General features: G+C 42.7%; 1 protein-coding gene across 1 annotated transcript in view; it reads right to left on the reverse strand.

Moving 5' to 3' along the window:
* Positions 1 to 25,466, reverse strand: part of PLEKHG7 (pleckstrin homology and RhoGEF domain containing G7) — a 56,121-nt gene extending 30,655 nt beyond the window's left edge. Inside the window, exons 1-6 of the mRNA XM_054718401.1 lie at positions 24,789 to 25,466; positions 24,230 to 24,252; positions 9,779 to 9,906; positions 6,616 to 6,656; positions 1,628 to 1,723; positions 785 to 928 (exon numbers count right to left, since the gene is read on the reverse strand). Coding sequence (XP_054574376.1) covers positions 785 to 928; positions 1,628 to 1,723; positions 6,616 to 6,656; positions 9,779 to 9,906; positions 24,230 to 24,252; positions 24,789 to 25,466 — 1,110 coding nt within the window. The remainder of the gene's footprint in view (positions 1 to 784; positions 929 to 1,627; positions 1,724 to 6,615; positions 6,657 to 9,778; positions 9,907 to 24,229; positions 24,253 to 24,788) is intronic.
* Between the last annotated feature and the right edge of the window lie 660 nt (positions 25,467 to 26,126).

Raw genomic sequence — 26,126 nt, forward strand, 5'->3', positions numbered from 1 at the left:
GGAAATGGAAGACTAGACTTTTCTAGGGTCACATGACAAGTCAGAAACAGATCCAGGACTTGCACTTAGTTCTCCCTAAGTGCTTTTTTTACACGGTGTTTTTTCCTGTGCAAGATAATAGGCGGCATTAATAAGTATTTACGGGTGGAGTCAAGCTTGGGAGCAATATGGCTCTTTCTCCCCTGTGCTATTGGAAGGCAAATGTCTCCCTTGCCATCCTTGCCCTGTGGTTCTCCTATAAGGATTATTTGCTCAGAACCTCACCAGATCCGGCTGCAGCACTGCACTCCCTTGGGGATACCATTTACCTAGTAGACATTACAAATATACCATGTCATGCACCCCCACTGCCTGGGAATCTGTGACGGTGGCCCTGCAGCTGATAAAACACATGCTCCCAGCACTGCTCAGGGCGAGCAAGAGCTCGGAAAGTGGAAGCTGACCAGCGCTGGGCTGGGTGCCTGCAGGGTGGTTCTGCGCTCCCTGACTGGAGAGAGCGGTGTGTAAGCACATGGTGAGAATAGGTAGAGGCGATTCAGACACCAGTTGGGGAGCGGGACTAGTTTATTTAGAAGACTTTCTCCAATCCTGGCAGACTATGTTTAAGAAAAGAAAGAAGAGACAACCAAGTAGTAGATAAACAGCAGATACAATTTTTAAGATCTCCTAAAAGAGGAGACCTCCACCCCCAACTTTCTGTTTTCCGTGTGGACGAGGAAAACAAATTCCCCCCCAAATAAAAATAATATTTCCCATCTATTACAAAAAGTAAGCCCAGCATTACCATCTTAAGAACTAATAAATGGTCCAAGAAATAAGTGCATTCGCTTGTGAAAAGTTCCCACACGGCCTCTTGCTGCTTTCTCAAGTCTAATTGATCAGGAGGAAGTTTCTGATGTGTTGCCATGACTTCATTCCAGGTCTTACCCTGCACATGGGAGGAAAGAAGGAACAAAACATTTCCACCTTGACCTGTTCTCCATTAGCTCTGACCTGCGCTAAGTATGGCAAGAACACGCAAGCATCCCTGAAATCCTGGTTTCCTGTCCGGGCCCCGGCATGCCTCTCGGCAGTGGCTCCTTCAGCTGCCCAAACCACAGTTCTCTCTGTGTGGCTTTGGGATGCATGACATACGTTATTTTTAGCTTAAATAAGAAGGGATTCACATTGATGTTGTTTTGCATTACGCTTGAGAATTTCATGAGCCTTTTTCAGTTTATTGCAACAACCCCCTCAAAGAACCCCAAACACAGAACTGGGAGGTCTGATCCAGGCTTCCCTGCTAAAGCTTATTGAAATTAATGACATGAAATGAGAATTTTAAAGTTTATAGTGACCTTTAGAAGTGGTCGGCTCAACAACAAGCTATTTCTTAAATTAGGAAATTGAGGCCCTGAGGCAAATGAGTAACCACTGCTAACATGTGGACAGGCCTCTGGCAACCATTGTTTTTGTTAAGATGAAATGACCTTCCTGAGGTTTCCCTGGGCATTAGAGAAAGCAGACCCAATTCAGCCCAGCTCTGGGCTTCTCTCCTGCACTTTGCTGTGATATGAACAAAGACAACAAAATAGTGACTAAACCAAGGGAAAAAGCCATGTCACCCAGGAAGCAGTTTGTGAGATACCTTAAGGCTGTGGAATTCATAGCCCCCGAAGTCTGTAATCTTCACAGAGGAGAGGCGCTGTTCCAGATCAGATATGTGCTTGTGTTTGTCTCTGCCCTGCTTAAGGATGGTGAGAAACAGGATTTTCAAACAGGAATTCTTCAACGACATAACTTCGGTAGCATCTCCCATACGTTCATTCTCTAACATGTGTGAGAAGAGACTCTACCTTTTGTCGATAAGCCACTATCAGTTGCAAAGCCATTTCCCAGCCACAATCTGACTCATAGAACCATGGAATGTCCAATCTGGAGGACAGAGGCTGGTGAGGATGTCTGATCCAAACCTTTCATTTTATTAATGAAAAAAATAATCCAAGGCTTGGAATAATTGTATAGTAAATAGATGGACTCCGGTCTCACACCCATCCTGTTCACAGTTCTAGCTTTTCCAAACCCAGGATTATAGGACTTGAGCATCAGAAGGTTCCTTGGAGGCTTTAGTTCACCCCTCAGCAGATGACTGGGCAAAGCCCAGAGTGTTGAAGGAACTGCCCAACATGATAATTCGCTGCTAAAGAATACTAGGATATGCTAGAAACTAGTCTCTTTAGGGTGAAACCACCCACTTACTTGTTATTGTTTTTATTTTTTAACTAGAGGCCCAGTGCATGAAATTCATGCACTGGGTGGGGGGGTGTCCCTCAGCCCAGCCTGCACCCTCTCCAATCTGGGACCCCTTGGAGGATGTCCTACTGCCGGTTTAGGCCCGATCCCTCTCACTATCTGGGACTGCTGGCTCCCAACTGCTTGCCTGCCTGCCAGCCTGATCACCCCCTAACCACTCCCCTGCCAGCCTGATCGCCCCCAATTGCCCTCCCCTGCCAGCCTGATCGCCCCCAACTGCCCTGCCCTGCTGGGCCGGTCACCCCTAACTCCCCTCCTCTGCTGGCCCAGTCACCCCTAAATCCCCTCCTCTGCAGGCCTGGTCACCCCCAACTGCCTTCCCCTGCTGGCCCAGTCACCCCTAACTGCCCTCCCCTGCTGGCCTGGTTGCCTCCAACTTCCCTCCCCTACAGGCCTGGTCGCCCCCAACTGCCCTCCCCTGCTGGCCTGGTCACCCCTAACTGCCCTCCCCTGCTGGCCTGATCACCCACAATTACCCTTCCCTGCCAGCCATCTTGTGGTGGCCATCTTTGACCACATGGGGTGGATATCTTGTGTGAGGGTGTGAGGGTCAATTTGCATATTACCTCTTTATTATATAGGATAATATTAGTTTTAAAAATCTTATTACAAAGGTAATAATTTGAGAAACAAAGAAAAACACTAAGAAAATCTAAGCTACCTATAATCTTCACCCCCAGATAACCACTGAAAACCTTTTTCTGATTGTACTTATAATTAATTTTTAATGGTGTCATATTTGGACATCCTTTCATAACTTGCTTTCTAAACTTACTATATTGTGACTTTTTTTTTTTACTCGTTCACTACTCTGTTGCAAGATCACAAATAATCCACTTAAAATAATTCATTTTACATCCCATAACAGGGAGCAGCTATCAAAAGAAGTGCAATGCTTCCTAAAGGAAACTTGGCTGCATTTGAAATGAATGTTTATCACAAATAATTTTTAAACTTGTTCTATTGTCTCCAGGTCATGATGCTTTATGTTAATGAGCAGGAGAACACAGGGGTTATCTGTTAGGCAGCTCCCTGTGTGTCTGAGAGGAGACCCTGTCGTTTTAGAATGTGCTGAAGGGCTGTGGCTGGTTTCTCTGGTAGGGTTATGGCACTGAGAGAGAAAATCTATTAGAGACTGGTTAGCTTCCACAGTAGCTAAGAAATCTTGGAGAGGGTTGGGGACCGCCTACAGAAACTGGGACATATGCTTTGTGATGATGTCTGAAACCATAGCGACTGCTTGTTGTGGAAATAAAAAATCAGCAGCCTGTTGGTAAAGAAAGAGGCTGGGACAATGGGAGCAGCATCAGAGCTGTGGGAAGGTGGGCACCAGCCTCTCGTGAAGGGCACTCGCTGTGGCTTTCCATGGGTCCGACCAGCCTCCTGACCAAATGCTTGGTGGGTACCAGTGAGAAGGGAGGGGACGGTCCTCCCAGAGACCACGTTAGCTCTTTAGAGTAACAGACATCTGGTGGCTTTGGCAAGGAGAGGTCATGAGAAGAGTTTGTAGGGCATTTGAGAGGATACAGAACATGAAAAGAAAGAACCAAGTTTAAATCCAGAGTCCCAAAGCTAATAACTAAGGGCTGGTTGGAATGAAAATTTACAGTAGGAACCAAGGATATGGACCTGGAGCAAAACAAATATATGGGATATGTGAACATGAATATACACATTTTACTGGTTGACAAAGAGATGGCATTGACTCTGTGAGAACAGGCAAGATCCATGAGAGCTCTGATGGGAGAGAGGAGGCAGGAGTGTCCAGGTTTGGTTAGGGAGCCACACATTTGCAGACAATTCAATGTCGGGGCTGAAACAGACTCAGAGCCAGAGGGTCTGGGACTCCTGGGGACCAATCCCCACTCTACTGCTTATAAGCTGTGTGACCTCAGGCAAGCTATTCTGAACCTACTTCTCCATTTGCAAAATGGGGATAATAATGTTACCTGCCTTGTTGGGCTGTTGTGAGAATTAATGAGTTAACATATATAAGCTATGTCATACATAAATAGGAACACACGTAAATGGAAACAGTGCCTGATAACGTGAACATTATATCTGTGTTTGCTTTTATTACTAATATTCATTATAAAAGAAGGAGAGAAGAAAGGAAGGTAAGAAAAGGTGTAATATATTAGGAAAATACATTATAATGTAGCAGTGTGTTTATTATATTTATGTGGATTAGCATTTTTGTTGCTATGAATTATGTGCTAAATAAGACTAAAAGGATGAAGGAGCAAGTAGAAATATTAATTTAAAGGAGACCAGATACTAGGTCCTTATGAAAGTGAGCCTTCAATATATGAATTTCCCTTCATTAGTGAGAACATTTGCTGAAACATTTTATCATCCCACTAATTATTCTATGTATATCCACCACTGCCTACCCACCTCCAACACTGTGCAAGCCATTTATCACACTTTCCCTCTCAATTTACATGGCAGTCTGACCTTCTTAGTTAGGAGCTGAGAATGGGCCCCTCGGCATCTTAGAAATCTAGCCCAGTGTTTGACACATACAACCACCCAACAAATCACTTCTTTATGGAGAAAAAGACATTGGTTACAACTGGTAGGTTTGCCCTCCCTTCTGGGAGCACATCCTACCTCCCTGGCAGCCCTTAGAGCATTCTTTCCATGGAGGAAGGTGGGCACCTTCCTTATTAGCTTCAGGAGAGCTTGTGGGAGATTCTCCTTCTCCTGAGACCCCAGACCTGACTGGTAACGGGCCCTGCCTCCATTTAAATGAGAAGGCCAGGAAAGCTTATACCAGAGGCCCTGCCTCAGACCTGCCAGGAAAACAGTCAAACCAGGTCCCTAAAGTGGAGCAAAATGGGCATGAACAGGAGAAACAGCTTTAGTGTCAATGGTGTAAAACTTTACTAGCTCATAATGTTTAGACGGTCCCTATGGCTGGATGTTTCTGTCCCTCCCCTCAGGTCATCTGTTAAAGCCCTAATCCCCCAATATGAAGGTATTTGGAGATAGGACCTTTGGGATGTAACTCGGTTTGGATGAGGTCATGAGGGCTTATAAGGACACTAACCCCATTCATGACGTTATTGAGGAGGCACTGGAGCTCTATCTCCATTATGTGAGGACACAGTGAGAAGACAACTGCCTATAAGCTACGAAGAGAGTTCTCTGACCATGCTGACCCCTTGATCTTGGGCTTCCCAGTCTCCGCAACTGTGATAAGTAATCATGGTTGCTTAAGCCATCCAGCCTGTGGCATTTTGTTATGGCAGCCAGAGTTGACTGAGACATTCATACAAATGTTTGATGCTTGGAAAAATAATGTGAAAGTCACTCAGATACTTGCTTATGAGAACAAGTAGTTTTCCAAACCCCAATTACAAATAAAACTACCAGTATTATGGCCAATATTGATTGAATGTTGAAGACCTGCCCAGCTCTGGGATAAGCCCACATGCACTATTTGATTTACTCATCACAACCCTAGAGGCTGGCACGATGACCATCCAGCTTTCATAGGGAAGCACCTGAAGCTGAAGGAGATTGATTCATTTGGCCAACGTCATGGAATAATAAGTGGGGCAGCTGGGATTGGAACCTCAGACAGCTTTTAATTTAGCTATGGTACTTAAAGATGGTATTGCAACTGGTACTGTTGTTAGAATAGAATCAGTCCCTCCCCTCCCTACAAAAGCAGGAGTGAGGAGTGAGGTTGTAGTTAGGAATACCCCTTCCCTCTACCCCGAGCATGCCTGAAGGAAAGGCTGCACTCTGGCCAGCCCTCGTTGTAGGCTGTGAAGAGTCAGGGACCACTGATACATCATACAAGATTTATGACTCTTTCATAATTGATGGTACCAAGAATGAATTAAAAAACACATACACCAGGACTAATCCAACCGGCTTTCCCAGAAGTAGAAGTGTTTCTGTGGAATCTGTTTCTGTAATAGCTCATTCATTTTTCAATGTTCCCGGTAAGCACAGCACTGACTGCAAACGGGGGCATACCCTGTGCACGCTGACTTTATCCAGTGAGCCGTTTCCGAAGCCGCATCGAGTTATACATTTAGAGTTGTAAAGCATCACAGTATTAGGATGGCTTTGTTTTTGTTTGTTTTTTTTTGCACAGCTCATTAACCCCTGGCAATTAGCACTGTTTTGCTGTGCAAAATGGCCTTATTTGGCATGTTCTGTAGCCTCTACTATGGATGTGATGATATAATTTAAACTTCATGTGTTGTGTGCCTTCTGCCGTCATGCAAAGATAGAGGGGCTCTTCAGCCCTTTCTTACTTTCTTAGCTACAGGAGGCTTAATTAAAACGACAACGCACAGCACTCACCGTTCCTCTCCTGGAGAAAGGCCATCGTGGCTTTTTGGATTCTGGTGGGTGAAATGAAAGAAAACATATTAGAACTTTGAGTAATTAGTAACAGAGCATTGCAGTGCTTGACAAAACCTGCTTTTCAAAGAGCCCGAAGGAATTAATCCTGCTCTAACTCTCCTTCTCTTGAGAATGCACAGAATGAATGCAGATAGTGAAGGAAGCGGTGTTGCAACCTGAAAGTTCGTACTCCATTGCTACCTGAAGGTAATGTTGTCCGGTTTCTTTACTAGAGTATTTTTCAGCCTCCTCTTCTTGATCGCTCAGGGGCAAAATCTATGAAATGTAATAAAGATGTTGAATAATATATTTAAGATGGAGAGTCATAGAACTTTGGGGCTGAAAGGACTTTTTTTTACACTGTTCTACCAGAAACTCTCCCAGACCAAACTTGAGTCTTGATGACTAAAGAACCTGACAATCCCAGGTGTGGTTAAACACAGACTCCCGAAATAGGGGAACACCAGCACATCATCAGTCTCTATGTTGGGGTTTATTGTTGCTATTAGCCACCATCCAAGTAGTCCTGAGGAGTTGCTTTGAGTTGGGAAGGACATCATTGTTCAATAACACACTATTTTTGTGATCAGGAATTAAAGATGAGATTTGGACTCCTGATTTTCATGTCATTTGCATCGATTTGTAATGTTACCAAGAAAAAGCTGGGAATCGTCTCTTAGGGTTAGGTGAGGTGTTCTGATGACTCAGTACAAAAAAAATAGATGTCTTATAGGTCTGTCTCTCTCCGTGTTCCATTTGTCAGGGGGCCCTGCATAGCACTTCAATCGGATGGAGGCAATTACCGAACGGCATTTACTGCAAAGATTGTGCTCAAGGGGCTTTTCCTATTGGAACCCTGGAAGCCACCTGTCCAACGAATTATGTTGCTCACTCTGAGCACCTTATTAATCTTTTAAAAGGAGAGCTTGGGTGGAATCTCCTTTAGGGACAAATCGGCTTTACCACTCTTATCCCTCAAATGCCTGGTGGAAAATTAGGTCCCATTTGAACTGCAATTGGGGTATCTGGTTTTCACAATTGTCTCTGTTTTTCTAGCTTTGGGGGTAATTTCAGGGCCTTGGAAAAGCATCACAAATATTCAGAAGATGTAAATGGGTCTCTGCTGCATCCTCAATCTTTTATTATCTGTAGTAAACGTTAAGTTTTGCTGACTCAGCTATTTCACCAGTGACTCACATGCACCTGGAAGCTCGAGCAGCACTGCATTAGACCATGATTTGGGGACACAGAGCTCTATTCTAAACTCCTCGGGAAGAGGATGTGGAGGCAGAAGGTGGAGAAGGTTGCATAACTTTTACTATGTGGTTTCTGCCGCAATGCTAGGCACACAACAAACAACTAGTTCGTTTAGGAACATCACGTGCTAGTTATGTCCTGTTTCTTAGCATGTCCTGTTTCTGGAGGGCTTTTTAAAAAATAAATGATGCCTGGCTAGCATGGCTCAGTGTTTGATCATCGACCTGTGAACCAGGAGGTCACGGTTCGATTCCTGGTTAGGGCACATGCCCAGGTTGCAGACTCAACCCTTAGTAGGGGGAGTGCAGGAGGCAGCTGACCAGCGATTCTCTCTCATCATTGATGTTTCTCTCTATCCCTCTCCCTTTCTCTCTGAAATCAATTAAAAAAATATATAAAACAAACAAACCCACAAATAACTATTTGACTTTGGGAAGTGAGCACGTGGTGCAATATACAGACCCTGTAACATAGAACCCACACCTGAAACCTATATGTTCATATTGACCAATGTCATCTCAATCAATTTAATTAAAAAATAAAACAACAACAGATACCTGGGCTGGCTCTGCCCCCAGAATTTCTGATTCAAAAGGTCTGGAGCAGGGCCCCTGGACCCACATGTCTGACAATTTCCCAGGTAACGCTGAAGCTGCTGGTCTGGGACCAGCCTTCAGGAAACGCTGCTTTCGTTGCTCACCAGCTTAGGGCATGTGCAAAGTCTCATGGAACAAGTACTAACCTCTGTTAAGGTAATGCTGTGTTTAGAGCTAGCTCTAGTTTCTAGGGGCCTGTCCTTGAGTAGATCACTTAATTCCTCTCGGTTTGTTCATTCGGGTGGTTGTATCACAGGAGACAGTAAATGTTTATTTGGATGGCTGTGTCTTATAAGATGGTAGATGTGAAAGGGAGCTATAAAGAGTGAAGAACTACACAAATGTCAGGCATGATTTATTTACTGGTGGCTTCTGGGTTCCATCTAGTAGGTGGCTGATGCAGGCTGGCGGGGAGCACGCAGGACTAGCAGCCAGGAGCCCGGACTCCATTCCTCTGACACAAACCAGCTGGCACCGTGGCTGGGTCAGGCCAGGGCTCTTTTCTGGGTCTCACCTGGCACATATGTGAGTGAGGAATGAGCTAGTTTCCGAGTTGCAGGATGTCCTGGGCTCCTGGGGGTGCCTTGGAGGTGAGGCTTTGGGACCCACCCCATTTTCAAATATTGCAACTCTGCCTGAATCTGTTTTATAGGCTTTATTTCCAAGTGAGGGTTCTTATGTGAAAAAGGGTTCTGTTAAGAACAAAACCAGTTTAACAGCCACCAAGATGGGGAATCCCTAAGTCTCCTTTCAGCTTTCAAAGGCTTTCTCAGAATCATGAGGAGCTGTTCTTTTCTTTCCCAACTGAGTTCAAAATGCAGAAGATTTACCCTTAAGACTGCCTCTCTCTAATCTCCTCTAACAGTAATCCGCTGTTATCAGGACCTCTGTCTCCACAGGGTACCACCCTGGTTGGAAGGGTGGGGTGTGTGAGTGGTATTTGTTGTGTGCCTAGCATCACAGTGATGATATGGAAGCTGCCCACCAGCCCAGAGAGAGCATTCAGCTCCAAGGTGGTGACTGCCTCTGGACCTGGGCAAATTACTTGACAAGAGCACCTCATACATCTCTGTAAGTGGAGTGGCCAATAGCAGAGTGTATTCAGCTGGTTCCAGTAATTCATGGCTGATGCCTAAGTCAGTGAGAGATCTGTTGAACTTGTCAGTGCACATGCGGTACTGCTCATTAAGTATTTTGAAAATCCCCCCTGTTCATTACAATATCCTTCCATAGCAGGCATGTGGTATAAGTATGCGGAATGACGAGACCTGAATTCAGTAGCAGAAGTGGGTGGCACAGGTACTCGGCAGCTCCATCTGACACCAGAAGGTCCCCGGGGAACACCTCAAGTCCAGGCAAGTTGAGTACCACAGAGCTCCGTCTGCGCTCGTACAACCTGCGCTCAAGAGACAGAAGGAGAGAGCTTATAGCCGCGAGCAGGCCGGTCACCACTCGGACCACTCTGGTCATTCAGGAGTGACTGCTCCAACCCTGAGGAATGCCTGCTTTCTTTAAGGAAGGATTTGGAGGCTACCCCAGGCTCCAGGCGCAGGACGGCTACGATGACACACACTCTCCACACCTTTTTGAGTTTTATTGACCATTTATGATTCTGACTAGTCCAAAGCAGAACAACTCTCTCAACGTGGTCAGCACAGCCCTGGCTGGTGTGGTTTAGTTGGTTGGAGTGACATCCTGTGGACCAAAAGGGGGAAGTTTGATTGCCAGTCAGGGCACGTACATAGGTTGTGGGCTGATCCCGTGTTGGGACACATGCAGGAGAAAACTGATCTCTCTCTCTCTCTCTCTCTCTCTCTCTCTCTCTCTCTCTCTCTCTCTCTCTCTCTCTCTCCTCCCTTGTCTCTAAAGTCAGTAAAACATACCCTTGGGCAATGATTAAAGAAAATGTCACCACAAACATACCCAGCATGTTCTGAATCAGAAAAACACTAAGACAAAGTCTCACACACAAGTCTTTGCAAATTATTCACAGGGCCTCAGAGGGAGCAGGATGCCATCAGCACCCCTAGAGATCCGAGGCTGGTTATTTCAAGCCAGTACTTTTATTTTTCCCAGAGAAAATGAGAATTATGATTGGTAAAGCTTAGTAAAAGAGAGGCTTATGCACCTGCTCCTTTTCTCTACCCCATTTCATGAAACCTCCTATCTGTTGCACATTCACAAAATAAATGGTTGCCATATCAGCCACAGTGAGGGGCAGCTCCAAAGCCATATGCTCAGTGATCTCTAAGGAGCAAAAGGGGTAAGGGATCTGCCCTCTAGGAACCTGATAGCATTGGATTGTAGGGGTTGTCATAGTTTCCTCATCAAAGCTGTTCAGATAATCCTTTGCTCTATTTTGAGGGATGAGAGATGCAATTCTTTCTATGTATTGACCAATGTAATCTTTAAATTCTCTTTTTAAAATCAACAAATAGCTTAATATAGATTACTTTATTTACAGAGGAAATTTGTCTCAATTTACCAACAAAAGCATAGGTATAGATTTGCCTTGGAAGTTGAGAATCTGATATACTTTGGATATTATGATTTGGCCCATTACCCATCCCCATGCTTGGAATCCCATTAATCTCCCCAGCCCAGCCCCTCCTCTGCTGCTTCCACTTTCCCACCTGCCTGCTGCTTGAGTTCTCCAAGCCTTGTAGCCAAGCTCCATGCTTCTGACCTTCCACATGCGTGATGGCCTTTCTTCCTGTGCTTCCATCTTTTGCCTTGTAATTGTACATTCTCGGATCTCATGCCTCCTTTCTCGTCAATATGTCTGATGTTGGAGTACTGGTTATGCCCTGTCAGGCCTAGTATGCTGTTGACCAAAGTCTGGTGTATATTAGAATACCTTGTGGAATTTATTATAAAACCCATCCACAGTCCCATCCTCAGGATTCTGACCCAGAAGGTCTGAAGGTGTGCTTCTGAATCTGAAGTTTTCCCAGATCCCTAGATACCAAAGTTGGAGAACAACTGATTTTGAGGATACAAGTAACTTGATGTAGACTTTTCCTACTTTTAGATTTTAAGAGTTATTTCAAATTTTCAGCCTTTTGCCAAAAGCATTTCCAGAGATAATTTTACTTATAAATAGCAGGACAAGTTGTTTAGGAATTTCTATTAATGAATAGCCTATGTCCCATAAACTCCTAAAAAGTATTTGAAGTAGGGCTGCCTCAGACTCTGCAGATTGATGCTGTAGGCATAAAAAGTTAATTTTTAGCCATAAAAGGCTGCTTCCTCCAAGAAGTCTCCCCTGATGCTCAAAGAAGTAATTTTTCAAATTTGTACACTGCTCTGCATCCTCACTAGATCAGTCCTCTGCATCTTCCATCTGTATTTTTAAAAAATATTTTTATTGATTTCAGAGAGGAAGAGAGAGGGAGAGAGATAGAAACATCAATGATGAGAGGGAATCATTAATCAGCTGCCTCCTGCATGCCCCACACTGGGGATTGAGCCCTCAACCCAGCCATGTGCCCTGATCAGGAATTGAACTGTGACATTCTGGTTCATAGGTCGATGGTCAACCACTGAGTCATGCTGGCTGGGCATCCATCTGTATTAATACAGTTGCCTCTTAACTTATTTCTTCACCTTTAGCTTTATCTTCTTGATTCCATCCTAATCCCAGCCACTAACACGAGTTATCCAAAATGCAAATCTGACTTAGTCCCTCCTGGCCTCAGACACTTCAGTAGCTCTTCATTCTATACCAGATAAATACCTTCTTAAAGCCTACACACAAGCCTTCTATAATATGGACCCTGATATTCATTACTTTGCAATTTATTCTCTGGAAACAGGGAATGGATTGTAATCCCCACACAAAATGTTTCACACTTCAGTGCCTTAGCTGGGAAGGCATTGCCCTCTCCAAATCTTCCTAACCCCTGTTTTTTTTTTCATAAGATTTAGAGCCACCGACTAAGTAACTTAAAAGGGAAATACTTAAATAAAATTGGCTTGGCTTTATTTAATTGGCTGTATTCCCTGGGGTTTTAAAATCTCTTTCAACTGCCCTTTCTTTGCTTGTCTCTCTCCTCCTCTCTTTTATTAATTGGAAAACTTTAGGTTAATTTTGCAGACACTGTTAGCTGCCAAACCAATGTGTATGCTCTTCATTTTTCTTACTATCAAAACCCTGCTTTGCTTGGGGTGGCATGTGCTGAGGTAATACAGTGATTTGTTCTGACTCCCTTGCAGCTAGCAGAGGCCATGTGACCCAAATCTGGTCAATGGGATTTATTTATTTATTTATCCTCTACCAAGGATATTTTCCCATTGATTTTAGAGAGAGTGGAAGAGAGAGGGCAAGACAGAGAGAAACATCAATGTGAGAGAAACACATCGATTGGTTGCTTCCTGCACATGCCCTGACCAGGGCCCAGGCTGGGGAGGAGCCTGCAACTGAGGTACATGCCCTTGACTGGAGTCAAACCCAGGACCCTTCCGTCTGCAGGCCAATGCTCTATCCACTGAGACAAGCTGGCTAGGGCTGGTCAATGAGATTTAAATAGAAGTTGCAGGGTATAGATTCTGGGAAACTTTTTCAAAGTGGTCAGAGCTGTCTAACTTCTTTTTATCTTCTACCCTTTGCCCTTCTTATTGTTTTTAATATTGTTTGATATTTGAAAGTATACCAGTAATCTTGCAAAGATAAGAGCAGAACAGAAAAACAGAAAGATCGTGAAAGGTTGCTGACATCTGCCCTGGCCTGGGCTTTGGTTATATTACAAGAGAAATGCCTTTCATTTGCAGACAAAGGCTATCCTAACTGATACAAAGCTCCCTATCCTGGACTTCCTTCTCCAAGAATAGGGTCACCTTTTGACATTCTGCACTCCTGAGGCTTTTTCACTACCTATTTATGATGATGTTTCATAAGACCATTAGAGTTCCAACTCAACTTTTTACAACTCTCTCCTTTTTGTTATTTGCCAACCCAATGTCCATGGTGTTTATGAAGATGGAGAGGGCTAAATTTGGTGGGAGTAGGAAAATTTACAGTAATTTAGGTGAGAAATATCATTCTAGTTTCATCATCCTGGATAAAGGACATTGGAACTGATACATTATGAATTAGCAGTATATAAATATAGCCAGGAATTTTCACAGAGCTAGTCATAAGGTATTATATAACATAAAATGCTGGGAACCCATGAGAAAAATCCCCTGAAAAGAACTATTAGAAGCTTTCCTGTAAACTTCATACTTTCCTTGATAAAGACCCTAGAAAATACAATGAAATTTAGTATTTATGGGGATACAGGGGATTGGAAAAATTATAGTAACCTGAAAGAGAAATGTAACCTAGGTGAACATTGAGGGGAAATGTTTACTCTTTTGATATTTAACTCTAGAAGTTACACAATCTGATAATGAGTTTGGTAGCTTTCTATGACTCTATAAGTGATCTCTATATTTCCTGGAGACTGCAGGGAGAACATAACTACCAGTGGAGTGGAAGGATTAGTCTTCCCCTGCTGTCTCTAGGCTCATTTATGTGTTTCTCTTTCATGCTTCTATAGTTCTCTGGAGTGATGGTGAAGAATGAGCAGCCCTAGCTGATTTGGCTCAGTGGATAAAGCATCAGCCTGCAGACTGAAGGGTCCCAAGTTTGATTTCAGTCAAGGGCACATGCTTGGGTTGCAGGCTCCATCACCAGTGTGGGGTGTGCAGGAGGTAGCCAATCAATGATTCTCTCTCAACAATGATGTTTCTGGCTCTCTTTTCCTTTCTCTTCCTATCTAAAATCAATGGAAATATATTAAAAAAATAAAAAAGAATGAGGAGTCAATTGCCTGGATTTTAACCTTAGCTGAGTGACCTGATTGAGCAAGTTAATAACCTCTCTGGCCCTGACTTTGCCATTTGTGAAATGTAGATAATAATCATACCTACTTATTGTGTGAGGATGGATAAAGTTAATTATTATAAAGCACTTCTATCAGTGTTAATAAATGCTATGTTGAACATTCAATATATTATGATATAATGTTGTATTTACATGTCTACTCCACTAGACTGCCAGTTCCTTCAGTGCAACAAAAATGTCTTGTTATCATTCATGTTAGTAGGTGCTCATTTAATATTCAATCCATTGTTTTTTAATAAATACCAGTGAATGAAATGCTCCTCTACTGTCATCCTCCCTCATGGAAAGTATCTTACTTTATAAGGTAGTTTTGCAGAATCATATCTTATCTCCTCTCTTATCCTAAGCTCCTAGCTGCTGAGCTAAATCTCTATGTTTACTAAGAGCTCAATAAACATTTGTTGTGTAAATTGAACCATAACAATCCTGCATACACCCATCATCATCACTGTCATTTCCTGATGCAAATGTATACTCCAGTAATAGCTAACTGCTCACTATTCTTTAAACTTACCCTGTACTTCACGCCTCCATGCCTTGGCTCAGGTAGTTCCCATCTGCCTGCCTATCTCTGCTTTGTCTGCCTGGCAAACTCATACTCATCTCTAAATTCCAGCTTAGACTCTCTTCCTCCAGGAATTTTTCTGATCTGCTCAGAGAGAGCCAACTCCATTTCCCTCACTCCCCTCCCCCAACTTTATGTTTTTATGATTTCATTGCAGGCTCATGCTGGGTCTTAAATATCATAGAATCCAAGCACTAACATAGAGCTTGACAGAGAGCTGGTATTTAAATAAGCTTGTGGAAAAAATAGGTATATTGACCTACAGAATGACCTACACACAGTCCTCAAATGAATTTGCTTTTCCATTTTGGAATATGAATGATTACGCATATAGAATAGAAAAATGCAATTTGAGTTTCCTCTCCCCCATTAAAGGTAGTTAAACTACCCCTATCCATTTCTCTTTGTCTAGCATACCTTTTGACATGAGGCATCCATCTGGGAGCACATAGGTCAGGTTTTGGAGTTCAATTTGCACATAAGGAGCAGGGCTAAGACAACTGGCTCACACAGGGCTGGGCTGGGGCCTCGGCTCTGTTGTGCTAATTATGGAAAGGTGGGCATGACCCTGGAAGGGAGTAACAAAGTCTCTGTGGACATGACATTTTCATGTTCATCAAAAGAGGGCGTGGGTTAATAAAAATATCAAAATTACAGTTGCAACCATATGAAGACCTAGGTAAACAGTAAGAGAACATCTACATAGGAACATAAACAGACTTGGACTGGTGCAGAAAACTGACCCTTGCCTCCCCCAGGCCTGGCAGTGGACTAGATTTCTGGGACTCTGAAAAGGGACCGCATGTCTGTGCCAGCTGGGGTTGCTCAGATCGCTGGATTAGTGCTATTAATGCAAATAGTTGCAATGAATTCAGAATGACTTTGAATTTAGGTTTCATGAAGAGAGAGGTGTTAGTGATTCCAAATTGGTATCTTATTTTTGTGATTCCAAATATTAAAATTGCTTCTTATAAAAAATGGCATGCAGGCAGAATCATCGTGTCTAGTTCTAGACTGAATATCCACTGGAAGCAATCATTGCAATAAATTCAGAATTTTTAACTATCTCTCCCAAGCCAAATGGTGTGTGCATGGGGTAGGGCAGGAAAGGAATTTTTTGATACCTAATTTCCTCCGAGAGATATTAAGCTAGGAAATGGACTAATAATAAATGTAAAATGTTTGGGGTGTGGCTGGCAACCCATTGTGCCTGTGGAAGTGCAGTATAACCTCACGCTGTCCCTTGTTTGGGGAAGCCCAACGAAACAAACATTCTTGAGAAATGCTTTTTTGGGGGGGTTTGATGCTGCTTGGCTATCCTGGTTCTTTGCTTCAGTAGAAAACTCTTGACACAGGAGGTTGTCTAACTAACTGGCTGCCTGACTCAGATTTCATAGCCCTTCGGCTTGCCTGCCACCTCCCCCAAACCCCGCATTCAGAAACCCCAATGGGGCCACACTTTCACTAACCCTGAGGTGTGTTGTCCCAGGCTGGTCAGATCCGAAGGGACTAGTCCCATGGTTGCTGGAATAATCTTGTCTCCTTTCTGGCACGGCTCCTCATCCTGTCCTCTGCTGAAGATCTGAAGGTCCATGATGTGGGCTGCGATGGCAGCAATTTAGAGAATCTGGAGAATTCTCTCCCACTACTGAGCAGGCTGCACACCCATGAGTCAACACTCAACAATGAGTCTGTGCTCGTGTGTCGGTGCCAGAAGTTTCTGGCTGGTGGAAATGTGTCCCCAGTGGACCTCAAATGCATACACTTTGAATAGACTGGTGTTGTTGAATATTATTCTAATTTAAAATCAACTGGTACCTACTGAACACCACTTTTACTAGATACACACCCTGGTAAGTGCTTTACAAGCATTATAATGTTCATAAGCACCCTATCAAGTGGAAATTACTTGTCCTTATTGTAGAGGGGAGGAAACAAAGGCTTAAAGAGATAGTTAAGAAATCTACCTAAGGTCACATTGTTAATGCAAGAGCCAGAATTCAAAATTCAAATACACAAGTCTGACTCCTAAAAGACTTATAAAGAGAAAAAGATACTATAAACCATTTTAAAGCACCAAGTGTTTTCAAAAATTGATATAATACTGATCACTACTTTAGGTAAAGGAGGGTATAGTAGATTGGATAGGGGATCCCCCAAAAGATATGTTTACATCCTGACCAATGGAATTTGTGGATGTGATCTTTATAAAAAGGGTTTTTGTAAATGGAATTAAATGAAAGATCTTGAGATGAGATTATTCTGGATCATTTGGGCAGGCTCTAAATCCGATGCCATGTGTGTCCTTAGCATGTTGCTTCCCTGGGCCTCAGTTTCCTCATGTGAAAAACAGCTGTGAGTGAGACACTTTTCATTCCTCACAATCTATGAATTAGGGATTTAAGAGCATTGCTCTCATTTTTAAAAAAAAATATTTTTATTAATTTCAGAGAGGAAGGAAGAGGAAGAGAAAGATAGAAACATGGAAGAGAAAGAATCTCTAATCAGCTGCCTCTTGCATGCCCTCTACTGGAGATTAAGCCCGCAACCCGGTCATGTGCCCTGACCGACCGGGATTGGAACAGTGATCTCCTGGTTCAAAGGTTGATGCTCAACTACTGAGCCACACCAGCCTGGCAGCATTATTCTCATTTTCCCGCCAGTGGCCAGAGAGTGAGGAAAATAATTATGTGTTGAGCTTTATCTTGGCAGAAATGTTCAGAAACAAATAACTAAAGCTTCTCTTTTAGAAACATGACCAATGCATTAATTGCATTTTTAAAAAAGATTCCTTCTGTACAGTGGGCTTTAACTCCCAGGTGCAAATTCTAAGGAAAAAAAAAAAAAGCTGGAGAATATAGGGGTTAGCAACTGCCCTCTAGTGATAAGTGTATATTAATTGAATAAAAATCTTATTGAAAGTGCTACAATCTAGATATGGCTTTTTATTCTTTCCTCTGCTATGAATGTTGCCAAATGTTTTTATTCCTTTTTTACCTTTTTTTTTCTCTTTCTGTCAGGAAGGCTTGTCAGGTCTCATTCTTCAGATGCTATAATCCCTGTCTGATAGTAAAATTAATGGTAAGTATACCTTTTCAGCAGGTGGCATTCCAGCAATTGTGTGGCTAGAAAAGATAGGTGTTCTATTTTAAGAATCATAGTGTTTTGCCGTATGCAAGAAATACAGTGTAACTTGAAATGCTTGCTTTTAACTATGGGTTGATTACACAGGAAGAACACATTAAGAATCAGTGACAATCTTTTAAAAAGGTCTCTTTTAAAATAATCAACAGAGAAATGACAACTAGACTGCCAATTTTGAAACTAGGTCTCATGGTTAAATCTGGGATATATATATTTTTTCCATTATGAGACTCAGAAGATTGTTGGAAACTTTCCTTTGCATCTTTGACCATAATTTCCAGTTCAACTTTCTACCAAAATATTCCATTTTCTGGAAATCCAACTGAGAAGGCAGAGAGGGTGGGGAGCTCATTGTCCAGAGCCTGGCACATAGTGGCTACTTCATGGATGTGGAGTGGACAAATGGATGGCGCTCTTTAGCATTTTGACTTTGGTTATCAGACCATATCAAAAGCCTTATTAGATGAGTATTTATTAAGTGGGAAAACTCATGAGTTTGAACACAGAACAGAGACAGTCTTTGGAATCTCAACAGTATAGAAAACACCCAAGTTGTGACCTCTTGGGCTCAATAAGTAATACTTATCAAACACACATGTTCAGAGCAAGGTAGTTGCTGGTACCTCCTTCGAACTCTCAATGTCTTTCTAGGCTAACTGTTTTTTCTGGACAAGAGTCAAAATACTGCCCAGGGAGATTAAACAGTACTTGTACAAATACCTACCAGCCCAAGGTACATTCAAGAGATAAACACAAGACAGATTAGGAAGGTGGGGGAGGTTGAAAGGAGCTGGATGGAGACAAAAAAGTAGCTGGAAGAGAGAGTATGCAAAACAAAAATGAACATAAAACTTTCTACCAGGCTTGTTCTACCCTAACTAACCAGTTGACTTCCTTTCTTCTTCCTTAAACATTTATCGAATACCTACTACATGCCAGGCACCGTTCTAGGCCCTCAGGTTACAACAATAAACAAACAGACATGACCCTGACTTCATGGAGCTTGCATCTAGAGAAGCTGATGCCAAGTGGAAGAACAGCACATGGCTCCTGATGTGAAAGGAAGCTGCCAGTCCACCCTCTACTCTCCAGCCATGCCCAGATCAGGAGGGTTCCCTGGCTCCTTCAGGCTGCAGTCTCCCCTCCTGACTAATTGACAATCTTCCATTTATCTGATCACAAGGGGAAAAAGGTGCAACTATCTGAGGTGATGATGTTAACTAAACTTACTGTGGTGACCATTTTTATATCCTATATAATAAAAGCCTAATATGCAAATCAACTGAACTGCAGAACAACCAGTGGGACAACTGGTAGCTATGATGCACACTGACCACCAGGCAGCAGGCGCTCAATGCAGGAGCAGCCCCCAGCCCACAGGCCCCAGGCCAGCCAAGGTGGGTGCCAGCGGGGGCCCCCTGATTGCCCTGCTAGTCGCCCCGTAGATTGGCCCTGATCACTGGCCAGGCCTAGGGACCCTACCTATGCATGAATTTCGTGCATTGGGCCTCTAGTATGTGTATAAAATCATTATGTTGTATACTTGAACTTACACAAGTACAATGCTAGATGTCAATGATATCTCAATAAAAGTATGTGAGGGAAGAAGGTAATACAACAAAGTATGATTTTACAGAGTGCAGCAGTTAAATAAATGAAATGACAGTATACCATCTATTAGTCTCTAGTTAACAACACCTTTCTAACAGGTTCCATGAGAGCTGGAACAGAGTCTTCTCTCTCTAATATTTCCCAGAGTTTACAGACAGTGCTGGGCGTGTAACAGGTTTTAAAGAAGTCTGCAAAAGATAATATTGTATTGTATTGAAACTAAAGTTCAGGCACATTGAATTAGTTTCCTGTGATCAATCTGCAGTCAGAATATTTTAGAAAGAATAAATCAATGACTTCATAGGGGGAATGCTTAATGAATAAATGAATGAATAAATAAGTGAATGGTTTTAAAAAATAACAACACCTAATATTTAATAATGCTATTTAATAATATCAAAAGCCATATTAGATGGATACTATTTGTATCTCCACTTCATGGATGAAGACTTTGAGGTTTCAAGTTGTTAAAGAACTTGACCAAGGTCATATTGCCAGAGAGAAGTTAAGACAGGATTCAAACCCAGAATTTGATTCTAGTAGCTCTTAACACCAGTTATGCTGCCCACTAAGGGTAATAGCTTTGGGGATGCATTATTTGTATTCAATGTTTTTGTCTGGTTTCTTCCCGGTGATAGACTTCCAAATACCTTGTCATTTGGTTTTCATGCTAATTTTGCCCCAATTGCTAATTTGAATACATTTAGCATTTTTTTCTTGTTTCCTTTTGAACACTGGAAGGTTAGTCTTTGTTCTCAAGAACATAATATGTAGGTTTCCCTTCTCAGCTTCAGGGCTGACCAGAAAATTAGGTGTGACAGACAACTTTCTGTGAATATAGATTTAAAGGGGTGTCAGCTCATGTGCTCTCAAAATGCAAATACATCTGGGAGAGACAAGTAACACTATAAACCAAGAAGTCTGTGGCTGGCCTGTCTTCCTTCCTTCATCTGTCCCCTCCCTTAATAAATATTTGTAGAGATAGATTCTAGTTGGGTCCTAGAGTTTTAAGGATAAGTAAGTGTTCTCTGCTCTCAGGAAGGTCTTGATTCTGGAAGCAGATGAATATAAAAGAAATGCAGTACAGTGTATTAGACACTATGATGAGGCATTTATAAGGAAACCCCAAAGAAAGAAATACAATGCTCTACCTGGAAAGGTAAGTGTAATATTTCTTAAAGTTCTTCACATTTTAGTAAGGATGAATTATAAAGATTATTTTCCAGGAGGTATATTTGGTGATAGGAGAAGGTTTAGAATAAATATGAGTTCATTGAAATATTATGGAGGAAGAGAGGGGATGACAGTGAGGACAAAATTCACAATAAAAACCTGGAATTAAAGCAATAATACTGAACAGATTTCAGAACTGAGCATAGATCAGGCCCTTCTCATATACACGAGTCTGACCAATTGTCAGGCCACATGTTAAAACATTATAGCAAATAAATAAATAAATAGTAAATAAATAAATAAATAAATAAATTAATAAATAAATTAAAATAAAGCTGTATTTCTGTAAAAGGATTTTATATCTGAAATTCAACAAGGCAAAATAATTGTTTTGATTAACTGACAGCCACGGAGGCAAGTATTTCTTAAAATACCAGGAGTCAGCAAACTTCCTATAAAGGACAAGATAGGAAACATTTTAGTCTTTTGGGGACATACAGTCTGTTTCGTTGCATGGCCAGAAAAACAGCCATAGATGGATTGAAATAACGGGTGTGGCTGTATTCCATTAAAACTTGATTTGTAAAAGCAGGTGGTGGGCAGTATTTGGGCCATAGGCCATAGTTTGTTAGTCCTAGGTTTATACCATTTAATAGGCATATTAAAGTCCTAAGTTAGCTAAATTTAGATGAGGCGTTTTGAAGCGAGGCCCCTGGCTCCTGGATGGCCAGCAGGGCCTCAGGCGGAGCTCTTTTCCTGACAATATGACTGAGTCTGGGAAGCTATCTGAAGGAAGCAGCCCTAGGACCAGAGGCAGCTGTGGAAAAGATTAGAGACATGACAAAGAAGAGGGGGAGGGAGCAAACGACAGACAGACAGGGGATCTTTGTGCTACAAATGGTTAGTTCTTTACCAAAGATTCGTGCTTAAGGTGAACTTTTTTATTACAAATATATAGATTGAGTGGTCTATGGCTGATGAAAAAAATTACTGCTTTATTAATATATGAATATTTAACATATTAACTCAGATTATACTTATTTAGCCTCTTACTTATTCATTCAACAAACATTGCCTTCTACATGCCAAGTATTGTACTAACTCCTAGAGAAACAATACTTAGTAATTCAGGGTCATCACTAGATACCAAGATGTCCAAGTTACCTGCCTTCTAATTTCCTGTTTTTATTTTCTGTGAATTTCCACTATTTCATATTATATGATTGTGGTGTATTGAACTTCACAGAGCTTTTAAAGTCCTCAAGCTCTTTGGCCAAGTTGTTCCTGTGAATTTACTAAGACTGTTCCTGTTATTGTCTCACAAAGATTCTGCATGTCAATAAATACAGCCTGCACATAATCTTTTGCAAGTGGCTTAATGTGTTCTATCACTTAGCCTTTATGTCTGCTAACTGCATCTTATAATCAAAGCTGGACACAGACTTCACCTGCTCTGGGAAGCATTCCTTGATTAAATACCTTCAGATATAAATCTCCATCCATGATGCCTTCTCTAATCAAGCATGTACTCAAAATCTCCACTCAGATGCTTCATGGGTCTTCAAACCTCACATGTTCAGACTTGTAGTCAAGACCTACATCCCATCTACCCTTGTCCTCCTCCTTTGTTCCCCTCAATGTTACTTAGATCGGAAAATGGAACCATTTGCCACCCAGCGGTACAAGCCAGAAGCTTGGAGGTCATTCTTAACAACTTCTTTCCCCTCACCCCTGATGGTCTACAATTCGCAAAGTGTAGGTGATTGCGGTTCTTAAACAGCTCAGCATGACCTCTTTCTAACTCCACTGCCTCTTATTGGAGCCTAACCTACCAACTTCTCATACCTGAACCTTCTAATTGTTCTGCTGGAGTCCACTCTCATCTAAATCTCATGTCTACTCTGTATCCATCTGATCACATCAATCCATGCAACCATTTCACACTGCTCTTTGGGGAAGGAACAAATCCCTAAACATTCCACTAGACTCCGTATGATCGACTCTAATCAACACCTTCTTCTTTCTCTCAGATTACTCTCTTTTTCTCTTTCTATGACACATCTAAATCAGGTGTCATTTTAGAGTTTTATTTTTGTTTGCACCTGTGGAAGATTTGCATGAATGGTCCCATTCTTCCCCAACTCTTGTTTCCATGCCATTTGCCATGTAACATTTCAATGCTCTCCCACTGCTGCTGACACATAATTTCCTTCCCCTGAGTTCAGCCATGTGACTTGTTTGGGCCGATAAATTAGGCAAGGTAAAGAGCCCAGGCTCCAAGAGGCCTTGCATGTTTCTGCCTGTCCTACTGAGACTCTCCCTTCACCATAAGAAGAACAAACATGCCTGGGGTGGACCTTTGGTCCCAGGAAAAGGATGAGGGACATGTGGAGGGGAACTACCCAGCTGAGTATGGCCTAGATCAATTAACTCTCAGAAGACACACAGATTTCTAAGAAACAACAACTGGTTGTTTTAAGCCACTGAGATTTAGGATGGTTTGTTAGGTAGCAATAGCTAACTGGTACACTTCCATAATTGTATGCATTTTCCTATAGCTTTGTAAATATCCCCTACATTTGTTCATATATTTATATCATTTGGGGTTAAAATCAACGAAGATTGCAGAAATGGACCTCATCTTTCCTACTTTGAACACAGACTCTTGCCTGGGCCCCGAGCAATACAATGGCTAATTCCTTGAGGATTCCTTCGTGACTTTCCAAATGAAACGAGGGCTTTCCCCCAAATCCCACAAACTGGGTGGATGAAATTGGGCGTGGAGCTTTCCCTTGCAGCCTGGGAGGGATGGCAAATCCACCGCCACAACCTGAGGACCATGCTGCAAGTTCAGAGCTGGTTTCCGTGGTGACGCAATTCACCTGTGTTCTAGATAAAAGCACAGTTGTCACAGACATTTTAAAGGCTGTCCTAGATTTAAACAGCACATCTTGTTCTTTTATCTTTGTCCTCTGAATTTCTCTTTGAAAAACTGTTGAATGTTTCATGTCCTTCCCGTTTTCTCTACCTGACAAAACCTATTATTAAGTGTATGCTAATTAAGCCACAGGGCCAGTTCATGGACAATTCAAAATGAAAACCATGACCACATGTGGCTGTCATACCCTGCCCCCAAAAGCCACAGCAAAATGCTGCGCTCTAAAGGAGACTCTTAAAATGAAGATTCTTTACATAAGTGTGAAGAGTGACATGGGAGCTATAACACAAAGTGCCCTGATTAATAAGCCACCGGGTTAGCTTTGTCAGAACAGAAAAGTAGATGCAAAGTGAACAGTCAACAGGTTTTCATAGCGCCGGAGAAAAGAAATACATACACACCTGGACTGATGCGATTCTTCTTCCTGCAATAGAAGTTAAAAATATACATTTTAGTTTTGCTTACATCCACCCAAAATTCCAAAGCAGGCATCTGGAAAGGAGAGAAAATTAACTTTTCTAGCTAACACGTTTTAGATTTCTCTCTTTTTTTTTTGGAGGGAGGGAGAGAAGATTAGAAATTTGAATAATCTGCTCTTTCTTGCCTTTTAAACTGGTCATGCAGTGTCGTCTGAGAATTATGTGTACCTGCAAGAGGGCCACCTTTACTACCCGATGCGGGACAGACATCTCTCCTAGCCTGACCTCGGAGGGCCCTTTCTTTAAGTGCCCTCAGGATATAGAAGATGAAAGTGAGCTAGACTTCCATCGCCTTCTTCCCCAACCTGCTGCACCCCTTTTCCTTGAGAGGCAGCGTGTACAAAAGAGTGTGTGTCCCCTCAGCGGTGATTCCTGCGCTGTCTCCCACCCAGGGCCCTGGCCTTTGGGGAAATGTGGAAACGCCCAGGCCCCTGTTGCTCTGCGGCCCACTGGTGAGAGGCAGGGTGCTCCGAGCTGTTACCTGAGGCCCAGGGGGCCGTGCAGCGGTGCTTCCTCTCCCTGGAAGAGAGGCGGGGGGAAGGGACCCCTCGTGGACTGGCCGAAGCACTGGAAGGGCAGCCTCATCTGTGGGCCTTGTTTGGGGCTCCGAGGAGTCAGCTGTGTTGAGGGCCCTTTTGGGGTCCGGAGGCAATCTTGAGCTGAGTCTCAAGGGTGATAAGGAGTGGGAAGAATTTTGGGGGCTTCCAGGCAGACTCTGGGAAAGGTGACATGGGGAGCCTGCAGGCTCCTTCCAGCCGCCCCAAGCGGGCTCTTCCAAGGTCTCCTGCTGAGGCAGGGAGTGCCTGGTCCCACAGCCATTGCCCCTCAATCTCCTCAAGGTGGGCGAGGTGGAAATCCGGCCCGGGGCCTGCCGGTCGAAGTGGAGAAGGCTCCCCTGGCTCTCACAGTGCTTCCTCGACAGGCTCCCCCGGGGGTGCAGAGGAGAGGCCCCGAGGCTTTGGGGCTGCTCTGGGCGGGACGGCTCTGTCTTCCCCATGCAGCTAAGAGGCCGTGTGGCTGGAAGCTGCCAGGGGCCACTGTCAGAGCTGCCGTTCTCTGGACCACACTCGGCTTGTTCAGTTTCCGCATCCAAGCGCCACTCTCCCTCTAGGATGTCTTTGTCCTTTTCCAGAAGATAATGACAGGCAGGTTGCTGCATCTTTAGTGAGGAAGAGCAGAGTGTGGAATCTATCGCAAATGAGGGACACTCTGGTGAGAAAAAAGGTGTCTGACAGGTTGGAAGATAATTAATGTGAGTGAGTTCAGTCTTCTCATCTGCATAGCCTGCGTGTAAAAATTGGTTTGCTATTTATTTGCTATCCCTTCCAGGTTAAAAAAACAGAACAAAAAACTTTAGTGAGCTAAGAGACTTTTTGGAAGCCAGATAGCTCGGAAGCCAGATAACATCAGTATTGACCACATATTCTGAGCTCTTCAATAATAAAATATTAGCAAGTCTATAATTCACCGTGAAACTCAGCAAGCTGGAACCCTTTAAGAATGAACACATTTGGATAGCCAAATTTAAAGAAGAACTAATAATTTCTTTTTTTAGTGCTAAAAAATTTTAATTGCACCAACATTTTTTTAGTAGAACTTTTTCTATGGTGTATTATTATCCTCCTCAACTTTATACCTCACAGTACTATCTGAAATACAATGATTATAATCCACATTTAATGTAGTTCTATGAGGAATGCAATATTGTCACAGGTTTTTATAGCATGTGAGTACTTACTCCAAACAAAACGACCTCACACTGATATACTCCCTAATTTTTATTCATTGCTTCTCATTATATTTTGTGTACCTGACTATG

Source organism: Eptesicus fuscus, chromosome 7 (assembly GCF_027574615.1).
Source record: "Eptesicus fuscus isolate TK198812 chromosome 7, DD_ASM_mEF_20220401, whole genome shotgun sequence".
NCBI lineage: Eukaryota > Metazoa > Chordata > Mammalia > Chiroptera > Vespertilionidae > Eptesicus > Eptesicus fuscus.